At 38.5% G+C, this 13,010-nt stretch overlaps 1 protein-coding gene across 2 annotated transcripts in view; it reads right to left on the reverse strand.

Annotated features, from left to right (window-relative positions):
- Positions 1-231: 231 nt before the first annotated feature.
- Positions 232-13,010, reverse strand: part of SLC9A7 (solute carrier family 9 member A7) — a 69,136-nt gene continuing 56,357 nt past the window's right edge. For both annotated transcript variants that reach the window (XM_053971440.1, XM_053971439.1), the window contains 3 exons: positions 10,985-11,067; positions 7,721-7,826; positions 232-2,004 (listed from right to left, as the gene is read on the reverse strand). In XM_053971440.1, the coding sequence (XP_053827415.1) occupies positions 1,756-2,004; positions 7,721-7,826; positions 10,985-11,067 (438 nt within the window). In that variant the 3' untranslated portion in view covers positions 232-1,755. The remainder of the gene's footprint in view (positions 2,005-7,720; positions 7,827-10,984; positions 11,068-13,010) is intronic.

Genomic DNA, 13,010 nt, shown 5'->3' on the forward strand with positions numbered 1-13,010 from the left:
TTCCAACTGTGAATATTCTGTGATTCTATACTGGTCTTACAATTTTTCCACAAAAACACTCCTGGTTTCCTTGTCTCTTTTCTTAATAATGTGAGACAGTAATTATGGATCAATACCCTTTATAAATTTACCTTGGAGGGACAGACAGGGAGGTAGATCACTCATTAGAGAATACATTTGAAAGAAAGCAGACTAGACAACACAACTGCAAAGTTCCTCTGCAGCAGGAAGTTCATGTACTGAGGTTAGCCCAATAAGTTTAATAGTTAAGGAAAAACAGAGTGGGTATTTACTCACACACAATTTTATGAGAGGAACAACTGAAATGACAGCAAGAAAAACACACTTTTTGGACAAACTGTTATTACATCACGTTAGTGGGCCACAAACTCTTTAAAAAAATAAATCTTTTGAGACATGAGAATGAAATCACATTTTAGCATGCTTTAAATAGCTGAAAGGCTCTTCAAAGCATACATTTTCAGCTATTTGCAAAGACAATGATTATCTCCTCATCTGGAAATTAAAAAGCATTTAGCAATAAGTTAAAGCTAGCCTACATGTAAGTGGGCTAAATACTAGTCAGAGATTTTTCCCTTTTCACATTTAAGATGATACTACAGTTCATCGCTTCTGTAGCTTATATGCTGTTGTGTAATGCCCCACTGAAGTTTCACATCTACTCTGCAAAAGAGAACAAGGGTAAACAGCTTTCTTTTAGGATAGTCACAAATGGTAAAAACAGTAGTATTTGTTTGTCTGTTTTAATTAGATGTTTGCTGTTTATCACACACAAGAACTATAAGCAGAGTCCATGAATTCTTCTGAGAAATATGAAACCTCCTGGTTCCATGCAAGTTCAATACTGCCTCTCTCTCTCTCTTTATTTCTCTCCTCCTCCTATCTGCAGTTTTCCCCAGCCCAAGTTTCCAACTATCTTCATATGAAAGAAAGTTTTACTTCATGACTGCTACCTGAGAGAGCCTGGCTCCAGGCTCACGTTGGCTTCAGGTATATCTTAGACCACAGGAAGCTGGATGTTTTTCTTTTGAGGCACTAGAAGTTAGGCTAAGAGTAATAGTCAAGTTGCCCAAAGCTCAAGGGACAAGTAGCTTTCATTGCCTTCCTATTTAAACAGCTGGCCAGCGAAGAAATCTTATTTTCCCCTTTTTTCCCTGAAATAGATTAAGTACATTTTGCAGTATCAGATTCCCCAGTCTTTCACTCACACATCTGTAACCCTAATGTCCTTTGTAATGTCCTCTGTAACCCTTACTGTCCCATTTTACTTGTTTCCTCAACCTCAAGAGAGAAGTTAACCATGGATCTCTTCACATTCAGATATGCACACAATCTTTTCTGTCTCTTAATAATTATCAAGTTTGTAGTTGTCCTTTCACATTCTCAAGCTAAGCCAAGACAAGCTCAGTTCTATGACAACATCTTCAAGTATCTCTCTTCAGAGAGAGAGCTGCTGCAGCTGAACAAGACAATTGCAGCATGCTAGTTATACTTGGATTTGATAAGCAATTGGAAAGAGGAGAATAACCAGTTTTCTCATTTGTCTATTTTCAGACATAGAAAACCCCACTGTCAGCATCTTGAGTAAAAAATAGGTGACATCTTCAGACCCTAGTAAAACCACTTATGTGTGTTAACTTGTTTAAATAAACACCCCCACCTCAAGTGACACAGTGGCCTGCAGTCTTCCTTGATCCATTCACAGAGCAAGAGTTATTTTTACTGAGTCAGTAATCATGCATTGTATTCCAGAGGAAATACTAGCCGGGTACCCCTGCTTGTAACTTCATGATCTGCTGCTCCCAAATCATGTTCCAGTGCTTCCTCTGAACTACTTTTTGTTCTCCTGCTGTCAAGGTTAGTAGTAGCTGTATGGGGGCCAGAAGAACCATTTGCAGTTATTGTTGTATCACCATATGTCACAGTAAGGTCACCATCATTCAGAATAAAATCAGAATCCTCTTCTCGAAGCTGTTCCTGATTCTGAAAAAAAAAAAAAAAAGAAAAATCTGTATACAGTGCACAGCACCTTTCTTTGCTCAGAACATAACTGAAGAAAATTCACCTACATGTCAATAGAGAAGAGATAAGGTTCCACCTTAAGAAATGTTAAAAATAGCCTTGAACCCAGTGTTTGCAAATCAGCTTACTGTTCCCTGTATAACTACTGCTACTGAGGAGAGATGAGAGGGAGCTGAAGCCAAGAACTAGGTTATGGAACGGGTAACCCAGGATTTAGTAGCACTGGAAGGACACCAGAAGTACAAGAGATGAGTGGTACATATTGGATTTTGCATGACAATTTAGAAGGCAGTACAGGAGGATCAAGCACAGTTGAGCCACTTACACACAGAGTTGCATCTGTTGCTAATTAGTCAAATTCATTAGTAAACGTTTCGTGCAAGTCAATAAGAACTCAGAAAGTCCAAAATCTCTATATTCAAGGATTCCTCAACACTTTTTTTGTTATACATCAAGAACTAACAATATTTTTTTCAAACAATCTCCTTACTTTTACTTATTACTAAAGAAAGAACTACTTGACCTAGTTCTTCAGAATGCTTCCGAGCCATAAAGGATGGATACAACAAAATGCTTGCTTCATAGTTTTCTAACTAGTTCTGATGTGTTTTCTTCTCAAAATTATTTAAGAAAGTGGCTCACAAAACCCTGTGAATTTATTTTGGCAGACATGGAATGAAATATTTAGTCAGAGAATAGAAATTGCCAAAGTGTAATAAAGCACTTCATTTCTCTATCACAGCATAATAAAACAACAATTGTACCGTGTTCCATTCCTGTTTAATGTGGTAAAGGGCAAAATAGCTGAATTGGTCAGAAAATGGGCTTTCTTCATATTTGAAGAAAATTCTAATCAGTGCTATAAGCTTGCTTTCTTGCAACTGAAAGCAATTATTTCCCCACATGAATGGCTCCGTACGGCTTAGCAGGAGCTAAAATGTGTATTGCTGTTCCCTCAGTAGGCTGGACACGGATCGGGCTACGTTCTCAAAATACATTATTTTCTTGCACTGCGGCAAAGGAAGGGGGGCACAGGCCATGTGAGATGGGATATCTGTGATCAACGTGAACAGAAAGCTCTGCCTCTACTGCAGAACAGGAGTTAAGGGCACTGGAGATTGAAAATGCTGATTAACCTGTCCATGATGAAAAATGCAGCTCCTGGCTAAATAAAACTTCCTGGGAAAGCTTCCTGTCATTATGTCAGAAAGATAATCAGACAAAATGAAGCAGCAAAAGCCTCTAGATGATACAGAATATATAACTAACAAGGACTAGAAGAGGTGTCAGGAGTTTGCCAAAATCAACGCAAGAAATGGTGCAGTTCAGTGTTGGGTGCAAGACAAGCTCTACTTTGAAGGAATGCTAATTTCTTAGAACCTTTAGGGCATCCAAATTTATCATTGCTTTTTTGTGACAGGGTTACTCTGATAGGGAGCACTGTTCTCAAAGAGCAAATATGGATTAGGACACTTGCTTTTTTGATCACAAAGAAAACACTGACCTACATCTTAAATAGAAAAAAAAAGGGGAGAAATTAAGGGGTTCAGCTATAATTGGCAGAAACAGCCTTTGAAATATTTTGCAAAAAAAAAAAAAAAAAAAAACAAAAAACAACAAGTCTGAGGTACAAGACCAAAATTATTAAAAGAGTCACAAAATAATCAGTTTAAGAAAATCTGTGATCTGTATACATATTGTTTTGAAGAAGAGGCATTCAAATAAGAATGAAAATCAGAAAAATTAGCAAGAAGCAGGAAGTTTGTGACTGTTGACTGATTATGTTTTAAAAAGTTGAAGAAGCTGCTAAGGTCTATCACACATTCCCCTTCATGGTTTTTGCCCTTGGAGAAGCACCAAGGAGAGAAAGGCAGAGTTTACAGAGCACCAGAAGGTATGGCTGTACCAGGGCCACATGTGAAGTGGCTGCAGCAAGCTCCCAAAGCACCTCCTGTCTCCACAATGCTATTGAACAGTGAACCCTTGCAGCCACCTATCAGATAAGAAACTCTAAGAACACACTGCACCTGAGCTTCCCCAAAAGGCTGAGGAGCTCTTGGAAGCATGGTACTGAAAGAGAAGGTCACAGGCTTTATACTATATGGCAAGTCCCGACTCAGTCTTTCTTGGTTTGTCCCAGGCTGCACTTACATGATCAGTTCCAGAGAAAACACTGAGCTTTCTCTCAAGGTAGTGAACAAACATTGCCTCGTAGAAGCAAAGGTCCACTTGTTTGTTTCCAATCTGAATAGTACTGCAAGCAGCATGTATTTTATTTCCTATATTTCCCCAGAGAACACCCACAAAAAATCTCTTGTACTATACAGTTTTACTGTGTTTGCAAACAAAGAGGATGGGCGAATAAACCTATCGTGCTTCATACAGCATGAACAATTTGTTCAAGAAAGACAGGAAATGTATCCAAATAGATCCACAGAGACTTGAAATACTCCCAAGAATAACCCTGAACAGGCCTCTGCAATCCCCTACGGTTCTGTAGGAAAAGCTTCAATTCACTCATAAAAGCAGGCCTGAACGACACTACTGAAACTGACACACTAGAATGGCAAAAGACCTGAATCCAAAACTCTGCAAAAGCCTGAATTCTGCTTTGATGTGCTGAGGGACCTTGAGGGACCTCTCTGCAGACTATCCTCTTTGTGGTAAAAGCTGTTCCTGCTCCTAGGAATACATGCTGAAGATGTTTTTTGTTATAAAAGTTGATTTAAAAGAAGTTACTGCTTACAAAGCCAGTCTTTATTGCCTCCTAAGACAATGTAAAAAAAAAGCACAAGCAAAGTACGATGCATGTGCAAAGTGCTGGCAGTCATCACAAATGCTGTTGCTGAACACAACACAGGCACCACAGATAACAGAACTTGCATTAGAAGTTACTTATCTTGTGGCTCCAAAATGAAAGCATCAAGTACCATGCATGTAAAATATATTCCAACTTAAACCTGCAAAATATATTCCAACTAAACCCGTTTAGTTTCTCTCTTTCTCAGCTGAATTTAAATTCACCAAGGAAACGAAGTAATTTTTGCTATGAAGCTAGAGACACTAAGGAGGAGGAAGGGGGAAGGCTGGCTGAATAGTTTTCTTATCCATTTTGGGAGTTATCTCCTCCAAAGATTGCAAATCAAGTTTCTTCACTGGGCTTGCATATTTATAAATTACTTCAATTTCTTTCTGGTCTCATACCAAGTTGTCATACTCTGTATGTGCAAGAAATCCTTTTTTTTTAAGTGTGGAAGAACCCTGAAACAAACAACAACAAAAAAAGTATACCCAGCAGGGCTTCTTTCAGCTGGAATAAATGACTGATAGAACAGAAAATTACTAAAAATTTCAATGGACATTTCAAGAGGAAAAGCAAAATAAGTGATCTACATCAGTTTGGGATAAGCTGGAAAGTCCTGCCAACTGGTCATGCACTGAAGATAACACCAGAAGAGAAAAACAGTGATTAAAATTATAACTTTCAAAATTTAACTGCAAACAGCAGCAACTTTTCATGCTTTAAATTCCAACTTGTCTGTCTGGGTTGGAAACAGCCTAGTGGCACAGCCTTAAAGCAGTGGGAGAATGTCAGCAAGGAACAGTAACATCATCTCTGGAAAAAATCGGCTGTACCTCACCCCTGGGCTGACTCAGAGCCCTACACATACTCCATGCAAATTGAGGCTTAGAGGACACGATCTCATGCTGAGGAATAAGTTGTGGGTGGGCTGCATTGGAGGATTATTTGACTTTCAGACTTTTGAACCCCCTCCCTTTGGCATTTAATTAAAAAGACCTACTCCCACTTGTGGAAGTGAGAATGAATTCTAATTAAGGTTGTGATAAAGTCAGATAAGGGAAAAAAAAAAAGCTAAAAATGATCTACAAATATACAGTCAGCATAGCCACATACTTATTGCTTTCTTTTCTATATAGAGATCATAACTCAGACATGCACCTGGAATGAGATCCAGGATTTAACACTTGTTTGGGAAACATATTTTACAGCTATGTTATACTTTATTAAGTATTTACAGACTTTTTTTTTTTCTTGTTTAACTGACAATCTTCAGTTTTTAATTCGCACAGGTGTACCATTTAATTTTCCTGGAAATACCTCTGAAAAGCACTATTCCAAGCAGTTTCTGTCCCTACAAAGACATGGCTGTCTCTGTTGCTTCACCTGCATTTAATAGGAAGGCAAAAGATTCCATAGCTTATAAACCAGTAATGAAATGTCATAGCCAAGTGCTGTAGCAAAGTCAGCCATATAAAGAAACAAAAAGACACAAAGCAACTGCAGGGTTCAGAAATCTTGAAAAGAAGCTAGAAATAAAACTTCAAAATCATATTCTTTCCTAAGACAAATGCAGCACTGCACTGAAAAGGAACAGGAAAGAGAATACAATAGGAAAGTTCCATGTTATACACCTTAACAAAGTATACAACCTAACAAGCCTTTTTAATGAAATTAATGTCCTGTGTGTACCACTGAGCCAATCCATTAAATAATAAGTTTCCATATCTGGTGGTAGCCAACAATGGTGAGTAATGAGGGAAAAAAAAAAAAGAAGAAAAAGAGCCAACTATAAGAGAAAATGAGAGTCAAAGCTTGTATATTCATTTTGGTTAGATCCTCAGTTACTGGACAATTACTCTCATAAGATCATACAAAGACAGACATATGGGTAGTGCACAAGTGGGCTAATTGGTCTGATGGATGCCTTCCAATCTAGACATGTTTTAAGATCTTCAGTGCCATTGCAAAGATGGGAACTAGGCCAATTTCTTGTATTACTATAGTTCCAAATGGGCAACGGGTATCTCAAAGTTCTCTGAATTTTTTCTGTCAGGTACAAGTAAGATGCTAATGATACACAGAAAGAAATGTAGGGAAATATTTCAATGCTGCAATTAGAATTCATAACTCTCTAGGAAAGGATTAATAGACAACTGGTCCAAGACTACTTGAGCATAGAGATATTAATATCCCAGAAAACCTGCAAATTTGAGATGTCCCACATAGTACTATGGCTTTATTTACAAGCAGCTTATGAAAAGTTGTAGATTTCAGAAGCACTGTACAGATAAGAATGACAAGTATCAGGATCCTACAAGAGTAATATGAGAATAGAGCACAAATTATTGCAAGACACGTCTGTAAAGACAGTATGGTGATCTGCTAGACTAAGTAACTGATTAATGGTTTCTGAAACCTGATCTCAAATTTTGCAGTGGAAACAATGCAGGGAAGCGCTACCAGTTTTTTTTTCCAGCTGTGTAAATGTGACAATGACATCCCCAAGGAGAGCTCAAAGTTTAGCAGTAACAGGTAAAGAATCCTGTCCAAAAACCTTGAGAAGGGACTGAAGATTTTGAAGTGATTCACTGAACTGGGTTATTGACTAGGCCTGTAATTTCCCCATATCCTTAAATGTTATTTTTCTAAAGTAGTATTTGAACAATAAGATAATTTCTGATCTCAAACAACAGAAGCTTTTGTCTCAGGGGAGACAATCTTAAATCTTTTCTGCCTAGGCAAACCAGGACTTTCTTGCAGTATGTCTATCAGACCAGCTGAAACCAGGACATTACCTAAAAAGAAAAAACACCATTTTGCTGAAGTTTAATAAATAAAAAGCAAAACTAAGCGGTATTGAATTGTTCTACTCACATCATAAACCTGGGGACTTGTCAGACAGCGGGCTATCAGGCCACACCAGCTGGGCAGCGTTGTGGTCAATGGAGGGCCACTGTGAGTGAGAATTGGCTTTAAATAACTTCAGTAGTTAAGGAAAACACACCAGTACTCAAAAAACACTATTGCAAATAAAGAGACAATTGTACATAAATGTAGTTCTGCCTTTGAACTGTGAGATGCAATACTTGTACATAAAACACCCTCCCAACATTTCCCCTTGATTGTTTCAAGGGCAGTTTCTTTACTCACTAATCTTCTGCAAGGACCACTAGCTAACTTTCTTCTTACAAGTTTCAAACAGTTGCAATGTTTCCAGCTTCCATGCTCTCAAGTAAAAGGAGAAAGCAAAGGTGCTTTAGTGTTGAAATGTCCAACGGTATTTCTGCTCTGAAGATGGGAGCATGGTGTCAAGGTTGCAAGCTATAGGCAGCAAGGTGACATTCCTGCGTGGCTCAATATAGGGAAGTACAGAAATTCTGTCCATTCAACATCCTCAAAGCAATATAGCCATTATCTGCTGGTTACTGAGCCACAGAGGTGCAGCCAGAGATACTGCCCTGGTAATACTCACAGATATTTCTCCAGTGCACATATATTTACCACATGGAGCCAGAAAGGCAAAGGGAAAACTGTATGAACCATGTACCACAGTGTCAAAGGAAAGCAGTGCTACCTAGATGACACTGAGGGGACATGGGCAAAGGAAAGTCTCTTTACCCTACTTTACAGGTCTGTGCCCTGGTAAATCCACACTTTTCACATGAGTACTCCACACTGATGATATGCCTGAAAAAAAATACCCAAGAGTCAAAATATATATCTCTGTTAAAAAGCAGCATATTGATCTTGACTAACAAATTAATCAATCAATTTTATTTTAAATTCAAATACATAAGTTTCAGGTATTCTAGTTACTTTCTTAGGCCTCTAAGCACAGAGATAATCAAGTCCTTTTGTAAATATAACAGTTTCCCTCCCAACCCATTAAGATTCTTAGGGCAAAGGAGGTTAAAAGGGGGCTGGTTTACCAGAGAGCTATCCCTTCCCTCTAGCAGATCCTGGCACAGCTGTTTACTCGAGCAGAGTTATGTTTCCTCCTTTCCTCCTTCACTAAGAGTGTGGTTACACCCATTCCTGGAAAGAAACAAGCTCTTCGCCCTTGCACTAACCCAGGCTGCACGCTGCCCTGTGCCAGACAGGCAGCAACTCGGCCGTAAAAAAACAAGCCCAGTTGAAGACATCTGCTGCTTCATCAAAGTTGCAGTTTTCTCCATGTTTGACAGTTGTGGGTGAGCCCAGGGAACAGCCCACAACATTAAGTGCATTCCACAGGAATGAAGTTCCCACTCATCCATGCATACAGAGCTCTGCAGGCAATAGTGAGCTCTGGAGCACACTTTTCCATCACTTACATCTTTTCAAAGTTTAGCTCTCTTGCAAAGAGTGAATTTTGAGACAATCTGCCTTTCTACACAGAAACCAAGTGAATGAACCAGCAAAAAAAAATTTAGCCATGGATATAGAGGTGGCAAATCTAAAGATCATCCCATCTGTACAATTTAAGCCCACCCAGCCAATGTTTATCTGAATGCCTTCTTCCAACAGAAGGAGCAGACTTTTATCTCTACATACAATAAGACAGTTCTGCCTCTCCATGTCACTTTCCTTGGCACAAACTTCACAGAAACTTTTCCTAAATATTGGTAGTCACCACTGAAAAAAAAAAAAAGAAAAAAAAAAAGAAGGCAAGATCCTTTAAGCTTCTGTGAAACGGGTAGTTAGGCTGTAATTTTCTCCAGGCACTCCCCCTGCCTTTGCTGCAGCTGCTAGGGAGGGATGTTCTCTGCAAGCATCAGCTGAGGGAAGTCAGCATTGCCAGCTACTCCTTTCATTGGGCACATCCCTTTTGTAAAGGCAAGGGAAGAGGACAGCTCTGCTTCCTTCTAAGACGAAAAAGAAGCAGTCAGCCACAGCCAGATCCTTTCATGCTTTTAACACCAAAGTCTCTCTGTGGCTTATTTTTTTTAATAATAAAAATTGACCTTGAGGCACTTTGAGGCCAGTCACTAGAAGAGATAACTTGGAATTACAAACATTTATGAATATTTAAAATAGCACATACACTCCCTTCTGTGGTTTGGGTCAGTACTACTGCATCTGAAAGCATTGGTCACAAACAGATTTTATCCCAAAAATGCAAGTGCTATTAGGATCCAAACATTTTTAACATACTAGCTAGGTTTGCCTGGGTGTGAAAACCTCGTGCACAAGGCATGGAAGGAAACTACTGTGCTCCAACCAACCCAGCAATCTGTCATCAATCAAAGGCCAAGACCCCAGTGAAAAGACTCACATGCAAGCTACAAGAACATTAGGGCCCTATCTCTGGTCAGCGTGTATATTTAGCTGCCCCAGAAATTACTAGGAATTCAGTATTGAAATTTCTTTGGGTTTCTAGGTTTACGTGACTTGCCATGGCCACAAGATTATCTTTGCCATTTTCTGCTAAGTAACTCTAAGCTGTTGAGGAGCAGCTGTGACATACTTAATGTGTCATAATCAATAATATACTGATTAAGTAGATTTAAAAAAAAACCAAACCCACAAACATGAAATACAGGACAGCTACACAAAAGTTACCCAGACTCTTAAACAAGGTTATCTAAATAGTATAATAATAGCTTCAGAAAGGTTGTTCAGTAGTATATACACTCAGAGACACTCTGCTTTAACACCCATAGTATCTTCTGGATATACTTAAGGAGATCAGCTGGATCTCATGTAGATTTTTAGTTCCAGAACTTCCTCTTTAGGAATCAACCACAGATTTTGGGACTTCATCACAAAAGCAGATGGCTCTGCAGAGCAATGAGTTGAGGCTTACATATATACAATGAACTGGAAACCTAGTTTGTGCTATTAGCATCATTGAAAATAAGCACAGATTAATAGAACAAATCAGAGGTCCTGAAATAGTTAATTGTCTGTCCTATTGTTTAGGAAGGTATTTAATCTCTGACTGGTTTCTGTCCTCCAGCAAGTGTCACACACCCTACATTAGGGAAAGGAAATGTCTTCTGAGCCAGTGAGTTCAGCTTCAGTGCCTTGAGCCTGTCAAATACTTGAGAGAGTCAAACAGGAGAAAGATGAAGTGCTTAAGGCTACATATGGGTACATGGAAAGGGAAAAAGTGAACATTTCATGCCTTGAAACTAGGCTGTGTTTTCTAAAGGATACTTATGATCAAAGCTATACCACAGCCTGAAGAGCCAAGCGCTTTCCTGCTTCGTCCTGTTCCTTCGCGCAGAATCTTGGCCATCCTAAAAGTAAGATAAAAACATATCAAATTACTTCAGGCAGAAAAACACAGAACTATATACTCCAATAATTTATAATATAATGTCCTGTCAAAAAAAAAGCCAAATTACTTCAATACTGTACTTGAAACACAGAAGAAATCTGTTTAGAGACTTGATAATACTGAGTTTACTTTCCCTAGAAAGACCAGAAACAACTGCAGAGAACCAGGCTTTCTTCATTGCACTCAAGTTACCTTAACAACTCCTCTACCACCAAGTTCCCTGGAGCCTAAAACCTTATCTTGCTGTTAGTCTAGTAACAGATATAGAAATAACTTCCAAACTGATAAATAAGCCTCATTGATATTCCAAGACTGATGCCTATTCATTTCTTGGTTGGCTTCCTTAACTCTAGGTCTGGGTCTAACTGTACATTTGATGTTTTTTTCTTAAGTGTGTTGCTTCCTTGGAAGAACAAGTGAAATTACCATATCTGATAAATTCTCAGAAATCTGATTAAATATATCACATTTAAAAGAAATATGCTTAACAGAGAATCCATATAAAGATCACAATTGAGGGAGGTCATGCAAATCTCAGAAATGCTGGATCAACCTTGAAAGGGCTAACAGTGTTAAATGTAGTCTCTTACCTAGCTGTGATGCAAATGATCACACCAGCTGGTCTGCAGCTGCATTTGTTTTTATTTTTGTTACTGTTTAGGGTTTGAGTGCTTTGCTTTGTGTTTTTGTTTTGTTGTTTGTTGTTCAGATGGGAGGGGGGGGTGTTTATGGCCAGAAGCCAGAATTAAACACAGGAAAATAAATGAATGCCTTGTGTGAATCATCTTCCAAACTACTGGAAAAGAGCAAGACAGGATTACACTGTGTACTTCTGACCTGCAAAAAATCCATGATCCAGCAAGAGTTAAACCAAATACATTTTCACTCCCTCCCCTTCCCAAATGATCTATTTTCTTTAACTGTGACATACTGCTAATCTTGGCTTGGTGAAAGAAAGATGAATCCAAAGGGAACTGACTAATGGACTACATTAGGAATGTAATGCACAGCTAAAGAGGGAAACAAATGGGTAAGTTCTTGATGTTTACATGGGAAAAAGCAAATATGATATTTCCACAGCAGACACTGAATTTGAACAGAGTACCCATGCTCTGTTCCCATTACAGCAATTCCTCAGTTACTGAGGACAAGCTCAGTCTGAACTGGCCAAAGCCATCTTTTCATTATACCACTTCCTAACCTTGGAATATATATATATTGGTATATATGCAATAATTATGGCCTTCACTGTAAAAGCTCTTTTGAGGCCTGGACTTCTGGTTACTTCCAGATAGTTACAAAACAAAGTTCACCCTTACTTGTAGCCAGCTCCACCATTTCAGCATCTATTTTGTGTGCTGGACACAGGCTTTTACAAAGAAAATTGAGATGCCAAATGCAGTTTCTGAAATGAAAGATGTTCTTCCTGAGCAAGTATCTCTTACCTGTACAACATGTACCAGGAAAAGAAAAAGAAAGGAATGAAAAAAAAAAGCCAAAAAACCCACAACCAACCAAAAAAACCCTAACAAACAACCCCCCCAAAAAAAAACAAACAAAAAACCCCCCAAAAAAACCAAACAAAAAGCACCCAAAAAAAAAAAAAAAAAAAAAAAAAAAAAAAAAAAAAACCCAAAAAAACAGCAACAACAAAAAACCTACAAGGAAAAAAAAAAAAAAAAAAAACCCAACAAAAAAACAAACACCCCAAGGCAGGAGAAACCACTATGAAAAAAGCAAATCCCAAATAATTAATCTATCTCTGACCAGCCTGAACACCAGCATCATCATACAGCACTTTTTCCCTAAGCATCCTCTAGATCCAAAGTTGTCTTCTTCAAGTAGGCTCCTTCATAAGCAACCAGCTGTGCTGCTGAACTATTAGTGTCAAGCAGAACTCTG

This window comes from Vidua macroura, chromosome 2 (assembly GCF_024509145.1).
Source record: "Vidua macroura isolate BioBank_ID:100142 chromosome 2, ASM2450914v1, whole genome shotgun sequence".
Lineage (NCBI taxonomy): Eukaryota > Metazoa > Chordata > Aves > Passeriformes > Viduidae > Vidua > Vidua macroura.